The sequence below is a fragment of the Neovison vison genome, chromosome 14 (assembly GCF_020171115.1).
Source record: "Neovison vison isolate M4711 chromosome 14, ASM_NN_V1, whole genome shotgun sequence".
NCBI lineage: Eukaryota > Metazoa > Chordata > Mammalia > Carnivora > Mustelidae > Neogale > Neogale vison.
This window is the reverse complement of record NC_058104.1, coordinates 38,288,176-38,313,292: the sequence shown is the minus strand read 5'-3', so window position 1 is coordinate 38,313,292 and position 25,117 is coordinate 38,288,176. Positions and strand designations below refer to the sequence as shown.

At 53.6% G+C, this 25,117-nt stretch overlaps 1 protein-coding gene across 4 annotated transcripts in view; it reads left to right on the top strand.

Annotated features, from left to right (window-relative positions):
- Positions 1-233: 233 nt before the first annotated feature.
- GSG1L (GSG1 like) overlaps positions 234-25,117 on the top strand; it is a 197,797-nt gene continuing 172,913 nt past the window's right edge. For 3 of the 4 annotated variants that reach the window (XM_044233446.1, XM_044233445.1, XM_044233444.1), the window contains exon 1: positions 234-576. In XM_044233446.1, coding sequence (XP_044089381.1) covers positions 234-576 — 343 coding nt within the window. Of the gene's footprint in view, positions 577-20,987; positions 21,032-25,117 lie in introns of those variants that run through there. The other variant, XM_044233447.1, reaches the window with a different exon arrangement.

Here is a 25,117-nt window from a genome sequence, read left to right as displayed (position 1 = left end):
CGCCGCTGCCGCCCGCCCCCCGCGCCCCCCGCGCGCCCCGCGGCCCCCGCGCTCCCGGCGCCGCGCCCTCACCCCCGGGGGGGGTGCCATGGGCCCGCGCCGCGTCCGCCGCCGCCGAACGCAGGCGCCCGAGCCCCGGGGCGCGGCGGGCAGCGGCCGCTGACGCGGGGCGCCGGCTGCCAACTTCGCGCGCGGAGCTCCCCCGGCGGCGCGGTCCCGGCGGCGCGGGCGGCATGAAGACGAGCCGCCGCGGCCGAGCGCTCCTGGCCGTGGCCCTGAACCTGCTGGCGCTGCTCTTCGCCACCACCGCCTTCCTCACCACGCACTGGTGCCAGGGCACGCAGCGGGTCCCCAAGCCCGGCTGCGGCCAGGGCGGGCGCGCCAACTGCCCCAACTCGGGCGCCAACGCCACGACCAACGGCACCGCCGCCCCCGCCACGGCCGCCGCCGCCGCCGCCGGGAACGGCCCCCCTGGCGGCGCGCTCTACAGCTGGGAGACGGGCGACGACCGCTTCCTCTTCAGGAATTTCCACGCCGGCATCTGGTACTCGTGCGAGGAGGAGCTCGGCGGGCGCGGTGAGTGAGCGGCGGCGGCTGGGCGCCCGCTGACCTCCCCGCACCCCGCACCAAGCCCCCCGCGGCCCGCGCCCCGGCCCCGCGCTACCTCCCCGCGGCCGGCCGAGGAGCCCCGCGCTGCGCAGGGCTCGGCCGCACGCCCGGGGGCGGGGAGCGCGCGGGAGCCGGCCGCGGGAGAGTAGGGGGCGGCCGGGGCGCGCCGCCGTGCCGGGGCTCCGGGCAGAACTGCTTCCTTTCCCGAGCCCCCGGCGCCCTGGGGGACGTCGCCGCGCCCCGGGGAGGCGCGTCTCCCGGGCACCCAGCCCCGCGGCCGGTCGGCGGGGCGCGCGCTCCTTTCCGCGCCAGAACTCGTCTCTGGGCTCGCCCCCTCCTCCGCCTTCGTTCGCGGGGCACCGGCTCCCCCTTCCCGGCCCGGCCCGCTTGGGGGCGGTCGCACCGACTGCTGCTTCGAGGACCCCCCACCACACCCCACCCCACCCCGCAGGTCCCCCCCGAGCCGGGGGTGGTTGTCGTTCTCCTAGTCGGGCCTGGGGCAGCACGAGAGTCGGGGTGCGGGGGGGGGGAGCCCGGTGGGTTCCCAGCGGGGAGCCCTTGGTGTCCTGGCCCCCGCCCGGGGGGAGAGGATGCAGCGGGCGGGGTGGGGGGGGGCGAGGCGGCGGGAAAGCGGGACGGCTCGGCTCGCCTCGGCTCAAAACTGGGGTGGTGGGGTTGGTGGCGGTGGGAGGGTGACTTTTCCGAAGGCGGATGAGACTGTTCCCGTGGCCTCGCTCCTCTTTCCTGCCGGCTCCGGGGCAGGCAGTGAGGCCCTGGGGTGGGTGCTGGGCCGCACCACCTCCCAGACCTTGGGGTGTTCTAGGTCGGGGCGTGGGGACCCTCTTGAGTGAACTGACCTCTCTCACCAAGGTTAAAAGTCGGTGCGTGCCCAGCTCTCCCCTGCGCTCCAGCGGGGTTTACGTGTGTACTCCGATGTGGATGGGGGCGGGTGACAATGGAGTTTGTTTAGAACAAGCCAGTGGCCTGACTTGTTTGTCTAAAGGACAGAGAGACAAGAAGGTGTAAAATTAACCCAAGGAGGCCGCTGTCTCTGCCTGGAATTCCCTTCCCACCTTTTCCCGGGGCTGGCTCCTCACCTCCCCCCTGGGGGTCCCCACCCTGGCTTGCCAGGCAGGGTCTTCTGGCGTAAAGACCTCCCCATCCCCTGGGGAGTAGGGTCCCCTCACTTTGTCCCTTGTCCCCACCTTTATCTCTACCATTCTTGGCACAACCTGAGATTTTCTGGAGCCTGCCTCTGGTCACTAGTTTCTTGTCCCCCATGTCCACAGGATGTCCCTGTGAGGGCAGGGCCTGGGGCCTCCTGGTTCATGGGCATCCGCAGCTGCTGGGTAACATCTAGCGGGTAGGAGGTCATCAGTACGTTTTTGTGGGATTCATGTTGGATGAGAGCCTGGGATGATAAGCCAGGGGTTTCCTGGGGTGCTGTCCGCTCTGCCTTGCCCCTGGAGGTGCCCCGCTGAACTTTTCTCTCCCCACCTGTGTGCTGCTAGCCGTTTCCCAGACACCTGCCATTTGAATAGGGTTAAATAGACCTCGGAACTGGTGTTGCCCCATCAGACTCCCTTCTGATGTGCACTCAGAACTCAAATCTTTACTCTGCGATGCAGTTAAAAAAAAAAAAAAAAGCACCTCAAAAGGTATCTTGGCCAAAATTTTCGGCTTTCCACTCAGTCTGACCATGACCTTTTCTACAAAAGCCTCATGATGTGTTATCCTGGGGGACATCTGCACTTCTCGGGGTAGGGGTCCCCACACATCTCCTCCACTTGTCACTAAGTTTCCCCTCTGCGTAGAGGCGCAGCCTCCCTGTCCGTCCTTTACTCGCAGACTTAAAAGCACGAGGCTGCGTCTCCGGAGTGGTGGGGTCCCTGCCTCCGAGGGTGTCCCTGTCCCCCGATGGCTGGCTGAGCGTCTTCACGGAGGTCTCTCCTGGCTTCTCCCTGAAGGTCACAGCCCACCTCTTGCAGTGATTTCCCTGTGTGGAACACTCAGCCGGGGCTTGACACGGGATATTGAAGCCTGAGAAGTTTTCATAAAAATTATTAATTGAAAAACATTTAAAGCGACGTTAGCTTCCATTTATGGAGACTTTAAGGCACACCAGGCGCTGTGAGAACGTCTCACCTGCCAGATCTGGCTGACTCCTTGCCAACACCTCCGTGCCCGGTGCTCACTCCAAGGGTGCCGACTTTTCAGATGAGGAATTGGGGGTTCAGAGAGGTTTTCGTCCAGGCGCCCCAGCTGGTGAGGGGGCCCCGATTATCTTCAGTGACGGAAGGGGATCAGGGTGAAGTGAATGATGGATGCTACTGGGGGGGATCCGGGAAGGGCACCATTTTGGGGGGGTGGCACTCTGCCATAGACCCTCCTCCCCAGTCCTCTGTGTGTAAAAACACGGGTGGCTCGTTTGTTGGGTAAATAAAACAAACCCACGGTTTCCCCTTTTCTCTTCCTCGCTGTTGGCTAGAGATCGCCCCTCCCAGAAAATCACAATTTTCCTCCCCGAGCGCTCGGAAAATAGTTATCAGCCTGTCAGAGCCGGTGAGGAATTTGGGAGGTCGGAGCCAGCTTGGGTGGTTTCCCTGGCTGATCCAGCGATGCCCAAATCTTGTCTCGCCCCCTCTGTGGTCCTGAAAGGATGTCAGAAGTACCTGGCCTCAAACTTTTGTTGCTATGGCAACCTTTCTTCTGCGTTCCGTGACCATTTTTTAAATTTATTTTTCACTTGAAGAGGGGGGAAAAAAAAATGCCCCAGCGCCCGCCTGCCCCCTATGCCATCCTGCTCTCCTTCCTCCCCACCCCCTGAGATCTCGAGGAGGGCCATGTTCTGTCCCTCCCGGCCAAACGACAGGGAAGGCTTTCTCTGCTTCCCAGCATTTGATGTCCACCCCAGTGGAAACGCCAACCACGAAACCCTGACCTCCTCGGGAGAAGCAGGGCTTGCTAACTGCTCCTTCCTCTCCAACGCTTGTTCGGCAATTTCTCTCTGTGCCCAGAAGAGCCTCTCCCCACTCTGGGCAGCCACGGGGAAATCTAATAAGCCCTTTTACCCACATGAAAAAATCTACAGCGTTCACCAAGGAAAACTGCAGCTTGTCCTAAACAGACACAATTTCACCAGACCGGGCACAAAGAAAGCTTTTCTCTTTCCTCTAAGAAGGAGCATCCGCCTCCTTCAGCAAACAGAAAGGGAATGTGGCCTTCGCACAGAATTACCCCAAGCCCTTCACGCACATTGGATTTCTCCCCTGGATTAGATGCTCGGAAGGGCTGAGTGGTCGCCTGTTTGTTGGTATTCTGCGGGCGGGGGGGCAGCAGAGGAAAGGTCTGGAAAAGGCATAGTGAAGGTCTAGGGGTGGGGAGATGGGTTGGCGGGGCGTGGGGCGGTGCTGACTGGGAGCACAGGTAGGGTTGGGCTTCATCTCGGTTGTGTTTGAACCTGAGTAAGTCGGTGACTCGGTGTGGGGCGGCAGGGGAGGGTCGAGGGGGGCTTGCCAGGATGCCTGGAGGGAGGTGGGACTGAGGCAGCCACGGGGGTCACGGGAAGCAGGAGCTCTGTTCCCCCTGGAATGGGTGGAGCGACACCGTTTGTGAAGGATGGCAACTCCTCGGGTCTCCTGCCGGCAGTGTGGTTGGGGCAAGAGCCCCAGTTTGATCCCCTGTGGAACGGGGGATCCGAGCCGGGGGCACCTGTCGGAGGTGGAAGATGGCCGCAGAGCTCCTTCTGGAAACTTCTTCAAGTCAGCGCTGAGCTGTCTCTGACCACCCAGTTCAGAGCTGATCTCCCCACACATTCCTGCTCGCTCTTCCTTCTCGCACTTGCTACGGACTTGACCTCCGCGTTGCTTGTGTGTTTTGTGTATGGCCTGCTGGCTCTGTGAAGCTGGCGGCGGAGTTCCCCTGCTCTGCTCCCTTAGCGCTCGGGACCCTGGCACATAGTAGGTGCTCAGCAAACACTGGTGGGATGAATATTCATTGTTGTTAGGAGTGCTGCTCTCTCTTGGGCTCCAAGTGTCTTGTTACCCTCCAGGGAGGCCAACAGGGGACCTCTCCCCTTTCACTGAGGTGCCCACCACACACAACCCCTCCTTTACACACCCCAGTGCTTGTGGGGTGAGGTCATTCTCACTCAGGAGGGAAAAGCCCCTAGCTGATCCCTGACCCTCGCCTTTCTTACTTCCCTTTCTTTTCTACAGAAACCCCCAGATCTTCTGCTTGCTCCCTTAAATCACGCCACGATCTTTTTCCTGAGTATGAGGACGGACATGACGTCCCCACCGAGGAAGCTTCTAGTGCTGGGAGGGTGTCGGTGTACTATCAGACGGGCTTTGTGCTAGTGTTGTCGGAGGGGTGAAGACTGGGACTTCGTAAGGTGTGGCTCTAAGCCCAAGACCAGTGTTGTTTTCCTCCAATTCCCGAACAGCTGTCTGACAGCCTAGTGCCACGGTTTCAGCTCTTTTCTGGGGCACAGAGAGCTGAAGCGACTTGCCCAAGCACACACAGCTACCCAGTGGCAGAGCTGGGATGTGCACCCAAGCACAAGTTTCCAGAACCTGGTTCTTGCCTGCTGTGCGGCCCCACACCCCCACCGACCCAGTTCGGTCCGGCTCCCCGGGCTCCTCCAACAGAGGAAGAGTCGTGAGCCCCAGGTTTGAGTCCGGGCTCCCGTGCCAACTTGCCGAGGGACTCTGGCTAAGTCCCATTTCCACTCTGGCCTTTTCTTTCCTCACGCGTGGAATGAAGGTTTTCTGTGTGTGTTTTTCTGTCGGGATGATGGAGGCAACAGAGAACCCCGCAAGGACAGGTTTTGGGGACAGACAGCCGGGGCCCCAGCCCCCACACCACGGCTCGCCAGCTGACACCCTGCCGGCACCCAGCAGACACCCAGTAAGAGCTGCGACCGGCCCGGCGGCCTGCGGGTCCGCTCGGAACTTTCCCTCTGTTTCCTTTAGCCCCGCAGTGTTCAGTCTTGGAATGAGTAGTCAACATTCGAGAATGCAGACCCTTCACAGACGCCTATGGATTTTTGGCAGGTCTGTGAACACAGAGTCCAGGATCCCGTGGGAGTGGCAGAGGCCCCCCCCCGGGAGGCCACAGGCTGCCCCCCCCCCCCCCCCCCCCGCTGCGGACACAACCCTCCCTCTTCCAGGAGCTCTGGCCTCGGATTCTGGCCCTGACCAGGCCCTGCAGCTTTTCGAAACCTGGGCTCCCTGCTTCTGCCCTCGGCGCCCATGGTCTGCTCTCCACCCAGCAGTGAAACCCAAGTCAGATCCCCTCCCTCCGCTGTGCATAGCCCTCCTGTGCAGTGTGTCTCACTCAGGCGCAGAGCCAATGCCTGTGGCCCACTGTGATGTACCTGCATAGCCTCTCTGACCCCACGCCCTTCACTCTGCCCAGCCCCAAGAGCCTCCTTGTTGGTTCCTGAACAGGCCCATGCCTTCCTGCCCCAGGGCCTTTGTACTTGCTGTTCGTGCCATCTGGGGACTCTTCTCCTAGATGTCTGCAAGGCAGGCTGGCCTGGGCTCAAATGTCCTCTTTCCCAGGGGCCTTCCCTGACCATGTCTTCTCAGTCAGCAACCTCCCCCCTCCCCGCAGCGCTTCCCTCCCACCTTCTCCCGCCATGGCTGCGACTGTACCCGCTACTCGTTTCTCTTCTTCATGATCTCTCTCCTCTGCTCCCCTGCCAGTTCCATGGGGACAGGACTTTGGCCCATGTCATGGAATGTCACATTCCAGCACCAGGACAGGCTGGCACTCAGTAAGGGTGGAGCAACTCTGTGTTGAATGCAGTTGGGATTCTAGAACTCAGGACTTCACGGACTGGCCAGTCACTCCCTCTTCACTCCCCGCTCTTCTGCTCGTGCTCCGTGGGACCCCCTGGGGAGCTGGAGGGGTTCAGTGTGGTCGTTGCCCTTGTTCCTTCTGGGGTTCCAGGCTCTTGCGGCTCTCATGACTTGAGGCCTCTCTGGGTTCCCCGCGGGACGGTGGTGGGGAAGCTCTTTTCGGTCCCAAGAAGGACAGAAGCAGATTCAAGCCCCAGTATGGAAAAAGGTGTGTTTCGTGGGGGCAGCTGTCCCCCACAGCGTCCAGGCGGAGACACAACCACCAGGCCTCGCAGGGCCCCACCCGGGTTCCTAGATGCCTGAGACCATGGGCCCTCCCGCAAAGTCGAATCCTACAACGGCCAGCCCAGGACAGCCGGATAGGGCCCTAGAGGGAGAAGGGGCTTTGTGAGGACCTGGGGGCAGTGGCTGAGCCCCAGACACCCATTCTTATTGCCGGGTGGGGGCCCCATTTTTGTCAAAACTCCAGGTATTTTTGGGAAACCTCTTGACGGTTAAAATTTGGGGGCTGATTCGATTAAAAAATAAGAAGCCTGTCCTGTGGGCGCCTGGGTGGCTCAGTTGGTTAAGTGACTGCCGCTCAGGTCATGATCCTGGAGTCCCGGGATCGAGTCCTGCATCAGGCTCCCTGCTCGGCGGGGAGTCTGCTTCTCCCTCTGAGCCTCCCTCTTCTCATGCTCTCTCTCTCTCTCTCATTCTCAAATAATAATAATAATAAAAAAAGCCTGTTCTGCAGGCCAAAAGCTAACACTTCCGAGGGGGGTGAGCCAACCCTCCTTTTGCCAGTTTGCAATTCCTAGAGGCCAGCTCTGCCGGTAACAAGATTCGATTCCACATCTCTTGGTTCACGGTCTCGAGACAGAATGTGATGGGACGGGATGGTGCTGGGAGCCGCAGCTGGTCCTGTCCGCTGCGCTCTGGGAGGCGCGGGTAGGATTACACAACTGGTCCCGTGGGCAGAGGGGACCAGGACTGGGCACCACGGCAATGGGTGGCGCTTGGGCAGAAGTTCCAGAAAGGAGTGAGCCCTATTGGCCAGGACTCTAGGAGTCACTGCAAGCAAGAGAAACTCATTTGAAATGGTCTTAAGTGGAAGGAAAAAAAAGAAGAAAAAGGAGCTACGGTTTCTCTTTTCCTAAAGATTTTATTTACTGGGGCGCCCGGGTGGCTCAGTGGGTTAAGCCTCTGCCTTCGGCTCAGGTCGTGATCTCAGGGTCCTGGGATCGAGCCCCGCGTTGGGCTCTCTGCTCAGCAGGGAGCCTGCTTCCTCCTCTCTCTCTGCCTGCCTCTCTGCCTACTTGTGATCTCTCTCTGTATCAAATAAATAAATAAAATCTTTATTAAAAATATTTTAATTTTATTAAAAAAATTATTTTTTTAATAAAGATTTTATTTATTTGAGAGAGAGAGTGCGCAAGTAGGAGGAGAAGCAGAGGTAGAGGGACCAGCAGATGCTAAGCTGAGCTTGGAGCCCGATGCGGGGCTCGATCCCAGGACCCTGAGATCATGACCTGAGCCCAAATCGAGAGTCGGATGCTTAACCCACTGAGCCACCCAGGTGTCTCCCTCCGACCCCCCAACTCTTTAAGTAATTTCTACACCCAGCCTAGGGCTCAAACTCACAACCCTGAGATCAGGAGTCGCACACTCTCCTGACTGAGCCCGCCAGGCGCCCCTGTCGTGTCTCTTAGAAAAGTCTCGTGAGCAGATTCTGGGTATGGGTCGTGTCCGGATCAAGGAGGGCTGCTGGGAATCGGTGTCTTTCCAACCCTTGGCTCTGCCTTCCTCTGAGTTAGCGTCATTCTCAAGTGCCTCCTGCCCTGCCTTGTCCCTGGCAGCTTTGAGCTCACTTCCTGTCTTTCCAAGAATTTCGGTGGAAAGACGAGGTCTTCCTTCCCAGCATCCCAACAAAACAGTCCCAGAACTGGTTCTCAGAGGATCAACAGCCCTGAACCAACCACTGTGGCCCAAGAGGGTAGCCAGGCGTTGGTCACTTGTGCCCTTGGTCCCATGGTCGCACCCAGAGGGTGGTGCCGGAGATGGAGACATCTTTGCCTGAGCCGCGTGGTTCTGGGAGTGGGAGGGCAGTAGCAATGAGTTCTTGCTGTGCAGCACTGCGTAACAACGATACCCCCTTGGCTGGCGTTCCCCAGTGCTTCCAGAGAACTTGTTAGAATGCAAAGCCTCAGGGTCCTGCCCTTGGACGTTTTGCTTGGTGGGCCTGGGTGAGGCCCGGGAATCTGTATTTCTAACTAGCTCCCCGGGGGTCTTGGGGACACGGGCCGGCGCGAGCACCAGCGTTGGGAGACAGCCCTGTCATTTTGCATCTGGGAATGAGGCAGTGGGCTGGCCTGGGCTGGCTTCTGCCGAGTATGGGGTGGAGCCGGTCCCCTCCTCCTCCCCCAACCCTGCCTGTGGGCTCCTCCTGCCTCCTGCTCTCACGTCTCCCTGATCGCCTTCTGCTCCCCCTGCTCTGCCCTCTGGCCTCTCTGCTCTTCTGGGCGCCCCAAGCTGATTTCCCACTTTGGGGTGTTTGCTCTTGGACGTTCCTGGCCCGGAATTCCATTCCCCTGTAAGTCCCTGCTCTGCCCGAAGACCTTTGTCAAGTCCCTTGCTCCTGTGTCTTCCCGAGGCAGCTTGCTGAAATGACCTTTTTATTTGTTTCTGTGCCCCTTTACGATTTGTAGCTCTTGTCCTAAAGGGAGCCCCTCTGAGCCGACGGGAGACTGTATTCAGCTCGCCATGGTGGTGTCCCAGGGGCGGGACATGGCGGTCCTTAGGAAGTGGCAAAATCCCTTGGGATTGGAGAGGAGGTACCCAGTGTCTCCCCATCCTGGGAATGCTCAAACCCCAAGACCCATTAAGGAGGGGTGGGGGGCCAGGCTGTGTGTATGTCGGGGGAAAGGTGGAGGAGAATGTGACTGGGCAGGGGTCACACAGCACTCCCGGCCCATAGGGAGCCCCTGGAGATCCCCAGGCCTATCCCCCGGATCTCGTGGATCCCAAGGAAGAAGTGGTTTTGATGGGGACCCTGGTGGAGACCATTGTTTGGAACAGAGCAAGCAGGAGTTTTTCATCTTCTGAGTTTTCGGAGGAAACGTGGTCCTCAGTTTCTGTATCGAAAAAGTGGGAGTCTGGATAGATTTTTCCAGGGGTTCCTGGTTGGTATCTACTCCAAATGGAAGGCCAGAATCCCCGCTTCCCCAAACAGTCCCTCAGCTGCAGAAACGAACAGAAGGGACCCGAACTCTGTAATCGGGTGGTGATGTTGGTGAGGTGTGGAAGGGAGCCTGGCCCCACGTTGCCCGGGGCCGTTTGGATAACTCGGTGGTAGGGTGACGGGTCTGGCCACTTCCCTGCTGGGGGGCATGGCCAGCGGCTCTGGGGGCCTTGTCCTGTGTCCCAGCCTCCCAGGGGTCGGGTCCAAGGTGACGGATGGACCAGGGTGGGGAGGGGACAGAGTAGGGTGGAGAGAGGCAGAGCGAGACGAAGGGACACAGGGAGAGAGACACAGACTCAGGGACACACACAGGGACACACACGGACATATACACACAGAGACACACACACACACAGGCATGCGGAGGGAACAGGCCCGGGGACTTGGAGGGGAGCAGCAGAGGGGAGCCTGAAGGAGCCCGGAAGGCCGGAGGGGGCGTATATGGCCCTTTCTCTGCTCTTTTCCAGGAGCACTGGGGTCTGTGGCCCTTCCTGGCCTTCCTCCCTTGGCTCTGGGCCTGTGGGGAAGGCAGGGCACCCCTAGCCGGCTCACCCTCCTCCCTCTACCCATGCCCTGTTGGGGGGCCCCTCTGCACACTGTCCCAGGTTATTTTTACCAGTCATTCACCATCTAGGAAACCAGGTCTGGGGGAGGCAGCTTCCCAGCGAGCCAACGAGATCTTCACCCTGTCGCCTCAGGGACCCACTTGTGGATCCTCCACACCCCTCTGCCCGTGTCTGTGTGTCCTCCCTTCTCTCCGGGCCTCTGTCCATCCTGTATTCTCTGTCACAGGGTCCAGTTCTGGAAAAGAGGAGGGAGAGGCTTAACTCTCGGCTCCCGTCTGTCCCTGGCTGCTCTCCGGGCTGCCAGGCTTGTCCCCCACTGTCACACCCCTCCCAGCCTTGCCTTGGGAGAGCGCTTTGGGGTGGTCCTGGGAGAAGTGGAGAGGGAAGGGAGAGCCTCCCGGAGCGCAGCTGGGGGGTGGCCGGACCCAAATCTCGAGTTGTTCCCTCCGCTTGGAGTTTTGAAGGGAATGAACAAAGCCCACACCAAGCCCCTGCGTTCCCGCGCCCTCCCCAGCTGGGGCAGGCTGCCTCCCGCTACCGCAGCCCACTGCAAATCTGGGAAGATCTAAGCAGCCGTGTCTCATGCTGGGTCCTCATCAGGGACCTAGAGAAGAGAGACTCCATCTCCGGGCCTCCATGGCTGCTGAGGCCAGAGGCGGGATGTGTTTCTGCCTGGAAGGGGCACCTGCCATGGGCCAGAACAAACCTCAAGGTCACATCCAACATCCTCAGGGGCTGGGGGAGGGCCGTCCTACCACGGGCCTAGGAAGACGGAGCTGGGACGTCGGGGACGTGGACGGCGGGGGTGGCTCCCACACCCACACCCTGGTGGTGCCCCAGGGGTGCCCCTGTCACCCCGTCTCAGCAAACGACACGCATGCACACACACGGCGCTCGATCCATCAGCCGATCCTGCTGGCTTCTTTGAAAGGCGCATCCAGAGTGCATCCATTTGTCGCCCTCTCTCTGCGACCGTGGCTGAGTCAGCACGGTCCCTTGCCTGGGTGTCTCCAGCAGCCCCCCTCACTGGTCTTTCTGCCTCGTAGTCGGCTGAGGGTTCCCGTACGCACTGGATGACGTCTCTCACGTGACCTCATCTCATTTGGGGCAAGCTAAAGTCCTCCCAGGGGCTGCAGAACGGGACCTAAGTTGCCCCTGTTGTCCCACTACATTGTGCCCTGCTTCTGCTGCTGGATTTTGCACAACCCCCTGTGCTTCTGCCTCAGGGCCTTTACACTTACTTTCCTCATCCCGAACACTCTTTCCCAGATTCCCAACCCCTCACTATAAGATGTATGGGGTCTTCTCTGGTCACCCATTTAAAACTGACTGCCCACGCCCGGTATACCCTCTTGTACCACTCAGCCTGATAGGTTTTTTTCTATAACGCTTTTCCTCCTGACATTCATGGACCTCAAGTGCCCCAGAGACAGGCAGCGCATTCTCTGAAGATCATGATCTCCACCAACTCTGTTTTATGGACAAGGATGTTCTGTCTCTGAGGGGAGAGGACCTCCTTGCAGAGCTAGTGCTGGGACCCAGATGGCTTCCCCTAGGCCTTGCTTCTAGTTGCTGGTCTTTGGTTATTCCTTGAAGATCCGCAGACCCTGACCTTCAGTTTCATGCCTTCTGCTCGATTTGTCAGAAGAATGGTTATTTAAAAATAGCCCTGGGGCGCCTGGGTGGCTCAGTGGGTTAAAGCCTCTGCCTTTGGCTCAAGTCATGATCTCAGGGTCCTGGGATTGAGCCCCACATCGGGCTCTCTGCTCAGCCGGGAGCCTGCTTCCTCCTCTCTTCTCTGCCTGCCTCTCTGCCTACTTGTGATCTCTGGCTGTCAAATAAATAAATAAAATCTTTAAAAAAAAATAGCCCTTCCCCCCCTCTCGAATAAACCACTTTTCCTGGAGTAGGTAGGAAGCAAACAGTTGGAATTACTCTGATAGGAAGACTTGAGATTCCTTTTTTTTTTTTTAAGCTTTTATTGATTTATTAGAGGGAGAGAGAGAGAGAATGAACAGGATGAGCAGGATGAGGGTGGGCAGAGGGAGAGGGAGAAGCCGACTCCCTGCAGAGGAGGGAGCCCAACACGGAGCTCAGTTCAAGGACCCTGACGTCGTGACCTGAGCCAAAGGGAGACGCTTAACCAGCTGAGCCCCCCAGGTGTTCCTGAGATTAGAGTCTTTGATAGGGTGTCATGGAAATTTCCTTGAAGTGAGACCAGAATAAGCCAAGGAAGGCAGCTTTCTGGGGGCAAGGAGCACTCCAGACGGAAGAAGCCCATCCCTAGTGGTGGGTCGCTTTGCTTTTCTACCCACAGAGTCAATTTTCTGTGAGTTGTGTTTCCTCAGAAAAGGATTTATTCATCCAGAGTTTTGAACTGACTTGCGTAAAATTTAGCACAGTATTTTCTTAGGATTAAAAGGAAAAGTCTCTCTTTGAGTGGTTTCCTTTTTGTACTCCTTGTCCTGTGGACTCCTTGTTTTTCTTGCTGGAGTCTGCTCAGTATAATATGGGCCCTGGTGAATGTTGCTTTTCACTCCCTCCAGAAAATGCACACTGCCTTGAAATCCTTACATAGGACCTGGGATGAGATGTCACATCCGCATTCTGGAGGCCCTGATCATTTGGTCCAGCTTCCCCTCCTTAGTGTTCAGCTCAGGTCTTGCCAGGCTGTTTTAGGGTCTCTCCCCCGCCCCCGCCGCCACCCGTTTTTAAGAATCAGTTTTCTGTATAAATTATTTGTTTTAATTTTCAAATATGGTCTATTTTCCTTTGGCTCAGTTTTTTGAGGTTTGTTTTATTAGTGTTTCCAAGTATTTGAGTTGAAAACTTTGTTTCCGTAATTAAAACACAAAAAACAAAAAGGAATGCATCTAATGCTATGATTTTTCCTCTGAGCCTCACTTTGGCCCTGTCTTGTGAGTTTCAAAATGCATTGCTTTCTTCAAAAGGTTTTTTTGATATTATAATTTTGTCTCTAACAGTTCTTTTTTTTTTTTTTTAAAGATTTTATTTCTATGAGAGAGAAGGTAGGAGAGAGAGAGAGAAAGCATTAGCAGAGGGAGGGGCAGAGGGAGAAGCAGATTCCTTGCTGAGCAGGGAGGTAGACTTGGGACTTAATCCCAAGACCCCGGGATCATGGCCTGAGCCGAAGGCAGGCACGCAGCCAACTGAGCCATGCAGGCACCCTTTTCTCTTATTGTTCTGAAACTTCAGTTTCATTTCTCATTAATCCAAGAATAATTTAGTAGAGCACTAGAAACTTCCCAGTGGTTTGTCTCATTTGCTGAAATGTTTGGCATCGATTTCTAGTTTTGCTGAGTGACAAAGAGGTCTGTGAACTTTCTGTTTCATAATCTTTACATATTTTTTGGGCAGAGTCTTGGTAAATGTCCCTGAAAAAGCAGGGACATTCCCTGTGTGTTGGGTAAAGCAGCTTTATAGCTAGTATTATCCAAGGACTTTCTTGTTTATTTCTCTGCTGTCTTGATATTCCAAAAGCTAAAGTAGGTCAAAGTCTCTCCCTTCCATAGAATTCTTTCTTTCCATTTTTACTTGTGTCTCTGCTAGTTTTAGTTTTTATGAAGTTTGATTCGATGTTATTCATCACAAAACGATTCATGACAGTTATATTTTCATTGTGAAATTGTGGATTTTATCTTTTGTCAAGATAAAATGACTATTTTCCCCTAGTGAATGCTTTTTGCTTTGGATTCTATTTTTTCATATTTTAATATTGCTATCCCAGCTTCGTTTTGTTTGTGTCCCCTTGATGTGTCTCTCTGTAGCCTTTTCATTTCAGTGTTCCTGGTCTTTCTGCTAAGTGCATATCTGGCAAGAGATTTGGTTTTCTGGTACAACTGGGGTGTCTTAACCAAACAACATTTATAAATACATCCGATCTCATTTCTCCTTTTTTTGTTGAAGGCTTCCAATTTTTTAGTCTTTTTTCTTTACACATTTTCTTTGTTTTATCTTTTATTCCATGAAAGGTTTCGTGTCTTTTTTCTTAGCTTTATTTGATTTAAAAAAATATATATATACTCTACGGTTATTTCTGTTTTTAATGTTCAGACTTCTATTTCTCTGTGACTATGCAGAGCAATACAACATATAATGCAAATTTTGAATTTTTGAGTTCTGTTTTTTACTCGTATTGGTAATGACAATTGCAATTTTATTTATTTATTTATTTACCTGGTCTCAGGGTTAATTGTAAGTCCCTTTAGTTTACTTTCCCTCTGCTTTTGTTCGTATGTTGGCTGGGTTTTAATGCGACATATGACGGCAACAAGTGTTGTGCTGGGTCCCATGCTAGATGCTGGGATATAATCTTGAAGAGGATGACTAGGTAGGTCACTGTCACTGCCCTTATGGAACTTCTAGAGTGTGTGTATGTGTGTGTGTGTGTGTGTGTGTGTGTGTGAATAATACACAAGGAGGCAAACTCACCCCCTCTGAGGAGGCATATCTAAGTTGAGACTTGAAGAGTGAGAGAAAGTGGGCCATGGGCAGGTGGAGGAAATGACATATGCAAAGGCTCTGTGTAGGGACAGAGCTTGGTGAGCAGGAAGAAGGCAGGTGGATGTGGCTACAGCAGAGTGAGCCAGGAAGTAGGAGAGCAGCAGAGACAAGATCAGGGCTTTGTAGGTATGGAAAGGGTGGGGGGACATTATCCTCAGTGCACATGACCCGCCTCTTAGCTCTTAAGAAACAAATAACCAAACACTAGGAATAGCTTTCCTTGGTCTTTGGATATGAATGATAGCATGGCTGGGTGTAGAACCCACATGTTTAAATTTTTTCCCTCAATATCCTGTGGACATCACCCTATGTTTTCTGGCATCTAAGTTGAAGAAAGGATGTCTAAAGTCAGCCAAATTTTTTCTTTGTAAGCATCTTTTGTCCCCTTGAATTCTTGTGTAATTTTTCCTCATTTATCCTCAATATAGAGAAATTTTCATGTAATTATGAATGTTGATTTTTTAAAAAATATTTTATTTATTTGACAGAGAGAGAGATCACAGGTAGGCAGAGAGGCAGGCAGAGAGAGAGGAGGAAGCAGGCTCCCTGCTGAGCAGAGAGCCTGATGTGGGACTCGATCCCAGGACCCTGAGATCATGACCTGAGCCGAAGGCAGTGGCTTAACCCACTGAGCCACCCAGGTGCCCCTGAATGTTGATTTTTAACATTAGCTGGGTACCAGCTAATGTTAAAAAGTACCTTTTGATCTCAAAAGTACCTTTTGAGATCAGCTTAAGAAGGCTTGATTGTATTGTTTTTTTCTACTGTTCCATTTGTTTCAAGATTTTCTTTAAGAATACCACTTATTTATGGGATTGGTTTCTGTTCTCTGACCTCTCTGTCTCTTATTTTCTCTCTCATGATTTTATTTCATTTTATTATTTTTAAAAATATTTATTTATTTATTTGACAGAGAGAGAGAGAGAGAGAACGAGAGAAGGAACACAAGCAGGGGGAGTGGGAGATGGAGAAGCAGGTTTCCTGCGGAGTTGGGAGCCCAATGTGGGGCTCAATCCCAGGATCCTGAGATCATAACTCCAGCCGAAGGAAGATGCTTAATAACTGAGCTGCCCAGGTGCCTCTCTCTCATAGCTTTAATATTCTCTTTGTCTTTTTCTTTTGGAATTTGTCCTGCTTGGTGTTCTCTGAGCTTCCTGGATCTGTGGTTTGGTGTATGACATTAATTTGGGAAATTCTCAGTCATTATTGTTTCAAACATTTTTTTTTGTTCCTCTCTCCTTTCCCCTGCCCCTCTTTCTAGTATTCCCATTATACATACATTACACCATTTACAGTTGTCCCACCATTGTTGGATATTCTTTTCTATTTTTTGCCTGTCTTTTCTACTCTTTGTTTTTAGTTTTGGAGGTTTCTATTAAGATATCCTCAAGCTTGGAGATTCTTTCCTCAGCCATGTCCAGTCTCTTCGTCAGCATACCAAAGGCATTCCTTACTTCTGTCACAGTGTTCTCGATCTCTGGCATTTCTTTTTGGTTCTTTGTTAGTTTTTCCACTTTGTATTGCTAGTCTGTTCTTGCATGCTGTCTACTTTACCCATGAAAGCTCTTAACATGTTAATCATCATTGTTTTAAATTCCTGGTCTTAGAGTCCCAACAGCATTGCCATTTCTGGGTCTGGTTCTGATGCTTGTTTTGTCTCTTTAAATTGTGTTTTTGTTTTTTTTTGTTTATTTTTGCCTTGGGGTATGCCCTGTAATTGCTTTCCTGACAGCTGGATGTGATGGGCTGGGTCTGAGGAACTGCTGTAAACAGGCCTAGAGCTGGCTGGGGTTGGGTATTTGCCTTCCCGCATGTCAGTTAGGCTCTGATAATACCCTAGCAGGTTAGGGTTTGGTTACCTAGTTTTTCTGGAGGGCAGGCCTTAAGAAGAACAGAATGTTCTGGTGTATTTCAAAGTAGTTCCTTTCCTGCTCCCTTGTTGGAATCATGGGAAGATCTTTATTTGATATTCACTGTGAGGACGTGGTAGAGCTTCTGCAGGTCAAACTCAAAAAAGTGTAGGGACCCCAGTGACTGGCTTCCCTGGAGTTTTCCTCTCTCAGACTTGCCCACTCTGAGCCTCTGGCAACTCATCAGTTATAGTTCCAGATTCCCTTTGCCAGGGCTGGTTCCCATGGCGGTTTCTGCTTCAGTAGAGTTATAATTCTCTGTAGCCCTCTATCTTTCCAATTTTGGGACAGCGGTTTGCCCTGTGACTTCACTTCTCTTTGGGAAGCCAACCGTGTAGCTTGTTCCACTTTTGACTTCTGTTAGGACAGATTGGTGACTTGCCGTGTCCTTATATGCTGGACCAGAAGCTGGAGGTCTTGCGTAGTCCCATTCTTTTGCATTTTGGAATAGTTGGGAAAGTTTGTTCTCCAGCTTCTGGCTTCTCTGGATATTTGGGAGAGAGGCCTCCATCCCCACATCCTTCCTACTTTTCTACTCTAGTGATCAAGGTGAGAGTGTGCTAGATGAGCTCTGACTGTGCCTTGCTCTCTGTCCCCTGCCCCACAGCCTGGTTCTGCTGGGACCTCTAAGGGTGGGCCATGTGAGGCTTCCACTGAGACAGGAGGTGGTTTGAAGACCCAATTATTTCAAGTCCAACCCAGAGGAGCAGAGACACAAAAGACTCTTGAGTTGAGTTTCATTATGTCCCTAAGTCATGCCAGATGACTTCCCTTGGGCAGAGTTTTAAGTGTCTTGGGCTCAGTGTCACTAACATTGTGTTGCTGGTTTGGGTTCCTGCAGGGCTGGGTCTGCCCTTCATTGCTTCTGATGGGTGACTCTGCCTTTGTATCTGTGGGACCTTACAGTCCTTCCTGTCCTCACGTGGCTCCCATTTCACCTGGACTGCCTTCCTGGCAGCTCTCCTCAATGCAATCTGTTGTCTTAGTCTCCAATCTGCCTAGCCTTGGTTATAGAGTTTGGAGTCTATGCTCCCTTAGGGACACAAACAAATGTTTTTATGAATTATCCGTGCTTCCTTCAATGAGTGCCTTTCAAAGAGGTGCTTCTCTTCTCTATCTTGGGCCTACTGTTCCTCTTTTTAGGTTGTAGAATCGTCCCCCCGGCACCCTATGTGTGATCATTTTCCATGTGCTTCCTCATTTTGGGTCTGAAACGGCCTCTCCAGGCCCTGTATTTGCTCCTACATAGAGCAGGCTCTCTTTGATCCTTCTCACTCACACCTGGCTGCTGTTACATTCCTGCTCAACCTGTCTTAAGATCTTAGCTGGTCCTGATGGCTGGCATTTATAACGCGAAACTGAATTCTGTTTTCGGGGATTTAAAAAAATATTTCATGACTCTGCTAGCTAGAGATTGGACCTCCCTTGCTCACCTCCTGATGAGCCTTGAGTATGGCCAAGAGGAATTACTTTCCTTAACAGAAATGGTGGATAGAAAACCACAATGCCCCAGGTGCGCCCTTCCTACATTTCCCCCCCCATCTTCACGCAGTTGTCTTGACAACCCAAGATGCAGTGCACTGTTTCCCATCCACTCAGGCTCTTGGGCATGTACATGCCCTCAGTGGGAATCGCAGATGCTGGCTGGCCGGCTGGTTGGAAGCTGGGGGTGAGCGATCCTGGTCTCCATCAGAGTGGCTCTGTGCTCCAGAGGATGGGCCCTCCCTCTGCCACACCCAGTGAAGTCGTGGACTCAGGAGGGTGGAACCCTTCAGGCTTCCTCTTCCTGGGCTGCAAGGATAAGCGGATTCATGGAAATTCTTTTCTAGTTGGACAGAGATCATTGCCGACAGATGCCATTTGTAGCTCCCCCTGTAGCATTTCACTGCTTCGTGGGTCTCCTTGACATTCGGTTGAAAGATGGATAAGAGGGGGCAAATCACGCATCCCTGGCCTGCCGCTGGTCTTGACCTAGAAGCCCCATATCCTCTGATGGGCACAGGTTCTGAGAAAGAGGAGGGGAAAGGGTGGTAGACATGTCCACTGGATTTCGAATCAAGAAAATACGAGTTGGCATCGTGACCCATTTATTTCCTCACTCGCTCCTTCGTTACACAACTATTCACTGGGTTCTGGATCTACATTAATATTTCGTCAGGTGCCTTATGCTGATAGGAACAGAAGATCAAAAATGGCTAGCCTTGGGTCTCTGTCCTGGGAAGAAGAGCACCAGCTCGGTGTGATCTTGACTAAATGACTCAACCTAGCGGCGCCTCCTTTTGAGTATGGCCAATCTGCCATAAAATGGCCACAAAATTCAAAATATCTGAAGGATCACTGTGAACTCAAGAAGGTGCAGTAGAGGTGAGGTCGCTTCCCCCGGGATACAGGAGCCCGTTTGCTGCCTTCGGATCTGGATGGAGCTCTTGGAATGCAGGGAGATGGTCCAGGATGGGGACACTGGTGGGAAAAGAGACACTAGGCTCTTAGACACTCAGCACTGCCCGGCCTGGTGGGAGGCAGGCCCAGGAGCTGCTGGCAAGTCGCTCACCTGCCTACGTGTCCAGAGGGTCTGAGCTCAGTGGAGGGAAGGTTCTAGGTTCTGGGGCCTGGGAGACTGTCTCCATCTCCTGGGTCCCACTCAACGGAAAGGGGTCTCCATTTTCTTTGCTCCATTTTCTTTTCTGTCCTTGAAATTTAATTCATTCACTCCTTCAAAAGTTTTTTGAGCGTGTGCTATATGCCAAGGGCTTTTTGGTGTGTGTTTGTTTTTGTGGTTGGGGGCTAATTTTTGGTCACAAGACTTCAGTGACAAAAAAGACAAGGTCTCTCTACTCTTACCAACGTTTGATTCCTTTTTCATGGGAAGAGGGGCGAGGCCACAAGTAAACGAATTAATGAGGTGGTTTCAGAGGGTGAGAAATACAGTGAAGGGAGGTCAGGGAAGGGAGGTCTCTCAAGGGACCCCATGTTTTCCCTGAGAACCGACTGTCAAAAAGGAGCCTCCCCGTGAAGATGTGCGGAAAGATCTGGCAGAGGGAACAGCAAGTGTGTAGACTCTGAAGTCAGAGCTGGGATGGAGAAGCAGTGGGTGTGGCTGGGGGGGTCAAGTTAGGAGGTGATGACATTGATCCACAGGAGACGGTGGGGGATCGAGCGAGCTGGAAGGAGCGGGGTTGGGGGAGGGGAACGGGCATTGGTGTGTGTGGCGCTCTTGGGGAACTGTTTTGCAGGAAGAAGCAACAGGACTTGATGAAGAGGCCAGCCAAGGAGGGAAAGGAGTCGAGGGTGACCCCTGGGGTTTTGATCTGAGAGAGTGGTAGGTAATGCCATGCGCTGAGAGATGGAGAAAAACAGGGAGGAGCAGGTTCAAGGGGGGAATGTCATGTGGACATCTGACCTGCCGGGGACCAAGGACTGTGCGTGTGTGAGCATATGTGCATGGCTGTGTTCTGGGGAGGATTTGTCAATATTGGCACTGTTGACATTTTAGATAGACTCTTTGTTGTGTGTGTGGGGGGCTGGTCTGTGCCTTGTAGGGCATTTAAAAGCCTCCGTGCCCTTAGCACCCACCTCAGCGGGTCAGAATGACCGTCAGAATATCTCCAAGCATTTTCACATGTCCTCTGGGGGACAAAATCGCTCCTGGCTGACAGCCAACGTGCAGTCTTCCCAGGGATGCTGACTGCCGTCGTAGGAAGAAACGGGATACGCGCAGAACGGACACCAGCACCACCCCCTTCCTCACCCATGGTCGACATCCCTCTTGGATCGTATTAATTCCTCATAAAAATCTCACCCGCTGCCTCAGAATCCTTCTTCACACGACTGACCAGTAGCCGTCCTCAGCGACTGAGGTAGGCAATGAGAGGAAACCCATCTGGTCTCCCTGTTCTAGGGCTGGGGAGAAAGAAAGAACCCAGAATGCTGTCTGTGGTCCACCCAGGGATTTACGGTAAAACCCTCGATAGAGGTCTTTATCTGTCTGTGCCTCAGTGTCCCTGCGTGTCAGCTGAAAGCAAAGCTAACCGCTTTCTATGGATCTGACAGAGCCTTAAGTGGGAGGATCAATGAGATAATCTTGGTAACTCAATTGGAGTTTTTGGAGGCGGGCGGAATATTACAGAAGTGCACAGCGGGATCATTATCTCATGGGGTGCTGGGAAGGTGAACCTGTAAATAATTAGAAAACATTTAGCGGTTATAAAGTGCCAGGTTTAATCATGGGAGTAATGAAAAAGAAAGGCTGTCTGAAGCGGGCAAGCGGGTTGGAAGGCCCGGCAGTCGGCTCTCAAGCTACATTGCCAGGAGGACGGATTGGTGGTGCTCAAGGCTACGGTAATCTGCGTGTGATGTTTTGTTCAGGTTCCGCGTAACCATGGAGACAGACTCCCCCCCCTTTCCGTGGAGCTCATTCCACGCTCCTGCACTGGGTATCCACGGGTGCCCGCATGTCCTCCCCTTCCCTCTACCACGACTCCTTCTGACTTGGGCAGAAGTGAGGAGTCAGAGGAGGCTCCGGAGAGGGACGGTGTCTTGGAATCCGAAAGCCAGGGTTGTGGGTTCAAACCCTGCCTCTGTCCCTTCTGGAGTGTGCGATCATGGATAAATGACTCAGCCTCTGGCAGCCTGTCTCTTAATCCGTTAAATGGAGATAAAGTACTTTCCCCTTACAGGGTTGTGGCGGGGGGCGGGGGTCAGACTCCATCTGGAGGGGAGAAGTGCTCTGTGAGCTTTGAAAGCCTAGAATGTGACCTCACTTGATACATTGTTAATAGGGACCTCGGGAACCCAGATTTACAGCAATCAAAACCCTTGATCAAAAACAAGTAACACCAACCAAACCAAGCCTGTGGTTCACGACATCCTCTCACCCTCGGTCCACGCATGGCCTCACTGTATTTTATTTATGTGTTTAATAAGAGCCCTTGAGAACTAGGACCGCGACTCCTGGAGCCTGCAGCTTGGAGCCGTGCTGGGTGCCAACCTGGGCGTGTGTCTCAGCTCCAGCCTCGCTCGATACGGAACCACACATTGCTGACCTTCTCTGTTCCTCAGCTCCTCGTCTGTGATGGGGTAATAGGAGTACCCCACTCCACAGTTGTGGTTATGAAGATTAAATGGATGGATATCTGTAAAGCTTTGTAGGACCGGGTCTGGCTATGGAGCGTTTGTGAAGCCGATGAACTGCATCAAGCCTGACGCTCGACGGGGCAGGATCGGGAGGAGTGGATAAGTTGCAGGAGCAGTTGTCTGGGGATCTGGCCAGAGGGCCAGTGTGTGTGTGTGTGTGTGTGTGTCTTGAGGTGGTGGGTGATGAGGACCTGTCCTTGGTGCTGATGCGGAAACATTTACTCCATGACCCGCAAGATGCGATGCGGGCACTAAGACCAAATACGTAGCTATCAGGGAGTTGGGGGAGGGCTCGGGGTGCAGAACCTTGGGGAGAGATCGGAGGTGGCTGTATTCCACTAGGGGAAATATTAGATCGAAAAATGTAACATACGGCACTCAGCTCCAAAGAGTGGACAAACAGGATGTCGCTGGTGAGTCCAGCAGCAGCCAGGCTCTGGTTAACTGAATTTGATGTGAGGACAGGGTCTGGTACATAATCAGAATGCATATGAATCTTTGTATTATTATCGTTATCGATGCTGCTGCTGTCGCTGTCACTGTTACTCTGGGCCAACTGCGAAAAATAGATTCCCAAACCAGAATGCGACCTTGGTGTTTCAATAGAAACATTATATACAGTATGAGGGAGGTGTGGTCCCTCTCTTCCTCTCCGCTGTTAGAGGCACATCTGAAGCAGCTGGGTTCAGTTCTGGGTGGCCCCAATGAGGAGGGACATTACTGAACCCCTCTGGGTCTTCTGGAGAGGAACCGGGAGGGTGACGTTCACAGCAGGATGGATGCCGTGTCTTCTTCACCCATCAGTGGCCTGCAGTTCAAGGAATTAAGGGACAGAGGAGTCCTGTTCTTGTGGTGTGTCTACTCTTCCAGGGCACCTGAGCCAGGCACACGGCTCTCACCCACAGGGGGAGATGCAGCTAATGGTGTGGGGGGGTTCGGCTGTTGGGGAGCACCATTTTAAGCCAAGGGAAGAATGGGAGACAGAATGCTCTAGGGCATCCGGAAGCTGTTTTGAAATGCCTCGAAGGCTTCTGTGGGAGAAGAGCGTCTGTCTTGTCCTATGAGACCCAGAGTCACCATCAGAGGGAGACAGTGCCGGCTGGACTGACAGAAGGAGGCTCCCCTCGATTCGCCTGGGCTGCCGGGTCCCTGCCCTAGCGGGGTGCCCCGACACCGAATGCGAGTGGAGGACTTGAGGTTCTCCACGTGGCAGTGTACTTGGGAGGGGATTCTGGACATTCCAGCGGCGATGGGTTGGGGGGAGACAGAGTGTCACCTGTGGACTCTGGGGGAGGCCCCTGCGACGGACGCAAGGAGTCAGGGACCTGTCCGTCACGGAGCGTCAATAACTTGTCCCCACCCCTGGGTGCTGGTGGAGCCCATGGGAGGCAGCCAGGGCCAGGGGCACGTGGGTGGCCCCTGGGACCCGGCAGGCAGTGAGTTTCCAGAGCGGGCTTCGCGCCCAGGGTGACTGCTGGCGGGGAGCTGGGCTGAGTCTGCCCCAGGTGATGTGGACACTTTGGGGCGTTCTCTCCCTGCGTTCCCCACTCGGGAGCTGCTGTAATCCCAGACCTTGTTATCCTGCAGGTGACTGGGGGAGTTTGGAGGTGGGTGGACGTGGTAGAAGAATAACTTTTCAAGCTGTTTTTTTTTTTTTTTTCTTTCCTTAAACCACCCACTCCAGCTTCACTCTCTGGCTAATTCTAAACACGGAGCCCACTTCGATGCCAGCTGCCGGTCACAAGTGCCCGGTTTGCTGACCCCAGTGAATCCTGAGCGGATTCTCGGTGTTTCCCCGAGGGAGCGTGGCCTGGGGACAGGGAGGTGGCCCGGCAATCCAGGGGAACAGCCCTCGTCCCTGGCTTTCTGCTGGGAGACTTAGACGGGTCACTTTCCCTCGGGAGGAGGGAGCTCGGATTCCCCATCTGTAAGCTGAGGGCTGGATGAGGAAATCTCTAATTCTAGAGCTGACATTTTCGGTCTCCGGAAAAGCTTGAATAAGACATTAAGGCAATTTATTATTTGAGCTGCCATTAAACTACAAAGACCCTGTGTAGAAATTCGGGCTATTACCATGGTGTGGCAAAGTGCTGCCTAATATTTTATGAATTAATCGTGGCCCCATTAAAGCCCCTTGTGAGGGAGCGCACATGGGCTATAAAACCAGACCGGGATGGCAACCGGGGGGTGAGTAGATGATAAATAATTACTGACTTTGAGACGTGCCACCGACAAGCTAGGGACGGCGGGGGGGTGGTGTCCCACGGGAGCAGGAGCCTCGCCTGTTTTATTGGATTTAAAAGGTACTGTCAAGAACCCATTTAATAGACATATTCTTTATAAAAACATAGCCGTGATTAGTGTGTACGGAGGAGGGGAGAGAATTGGCCTGTGTTTGAGGTGCTCTCCCATTTTACAGCTGGGGAAACGGATGATCAGAGAGGCTCTGTGATTCGCCTCATACTGGGGTTCTCACCTGGGGGCGATTCTGCGCCCTGGGGGACACGTGGCAATGTCCGGAGACATTCGTTTGTCATGATGGAGGCGGGGGGGGTTCTCCTGGTGTCCAGTGGGTGAGGGCTGGGCTACTGTGAGACCTCTCGCCGGGCACAGCACGGTCCCAGCAGCAGACTGACCCAGTCCCCAGTGTCAGGGGTGCCCAGTCCTGAGAAACCCTGCCTGGGGTCACTCCAGCAAGATCTCCCAGAGTCCTAACGCCGGTCCCAGCTGCCTTTGTCACTGCTCTGGTCCTCCGTGGGCCCTGATGAGCCTTGGTCTCCAGTCTCCAAGCCCGGCGGCCTGTGCTCAGGGCCGAGATGTCGCTGGTGTGCTTCTGTCGTGGTCTCCTTAGAGCAGGTGCTGAGGGCTCAGGACCAGCTTTCTCTGACAGCTTTCCTCTTCCTGCTACGCCATTTCCCCTCCTGAATAGACTCCTTTATTGTCTGCTTGTTCATTAATTATTGTCATAAACATTTCTCCACATTTCCGCAGTCCCAATCATGATCATGATTAAGGGGGTCTTACTCTTCTGTTCTGTTCACAAAGCACTCTTTTCTGAGTCATTCCTGTGGTGCTTGGCATCTATTTTATCTTTCTGGTTCCTTTATAGTTTAATACCACGATGATTATTTTCTTGAATAGATCATTTTTGTTTGTGGAATTATTTCCTTGGAACAGTTTCCCGAGAGTATCTTTCTCTCTCTCCCTCCCTCCCCTCCTTCCTTCTCCCTACCACCCCTTTCCCCTCCCTCCTTCCCTTTCTCCCTGTCTTCTCTCTCTCCCTTTCTTCTC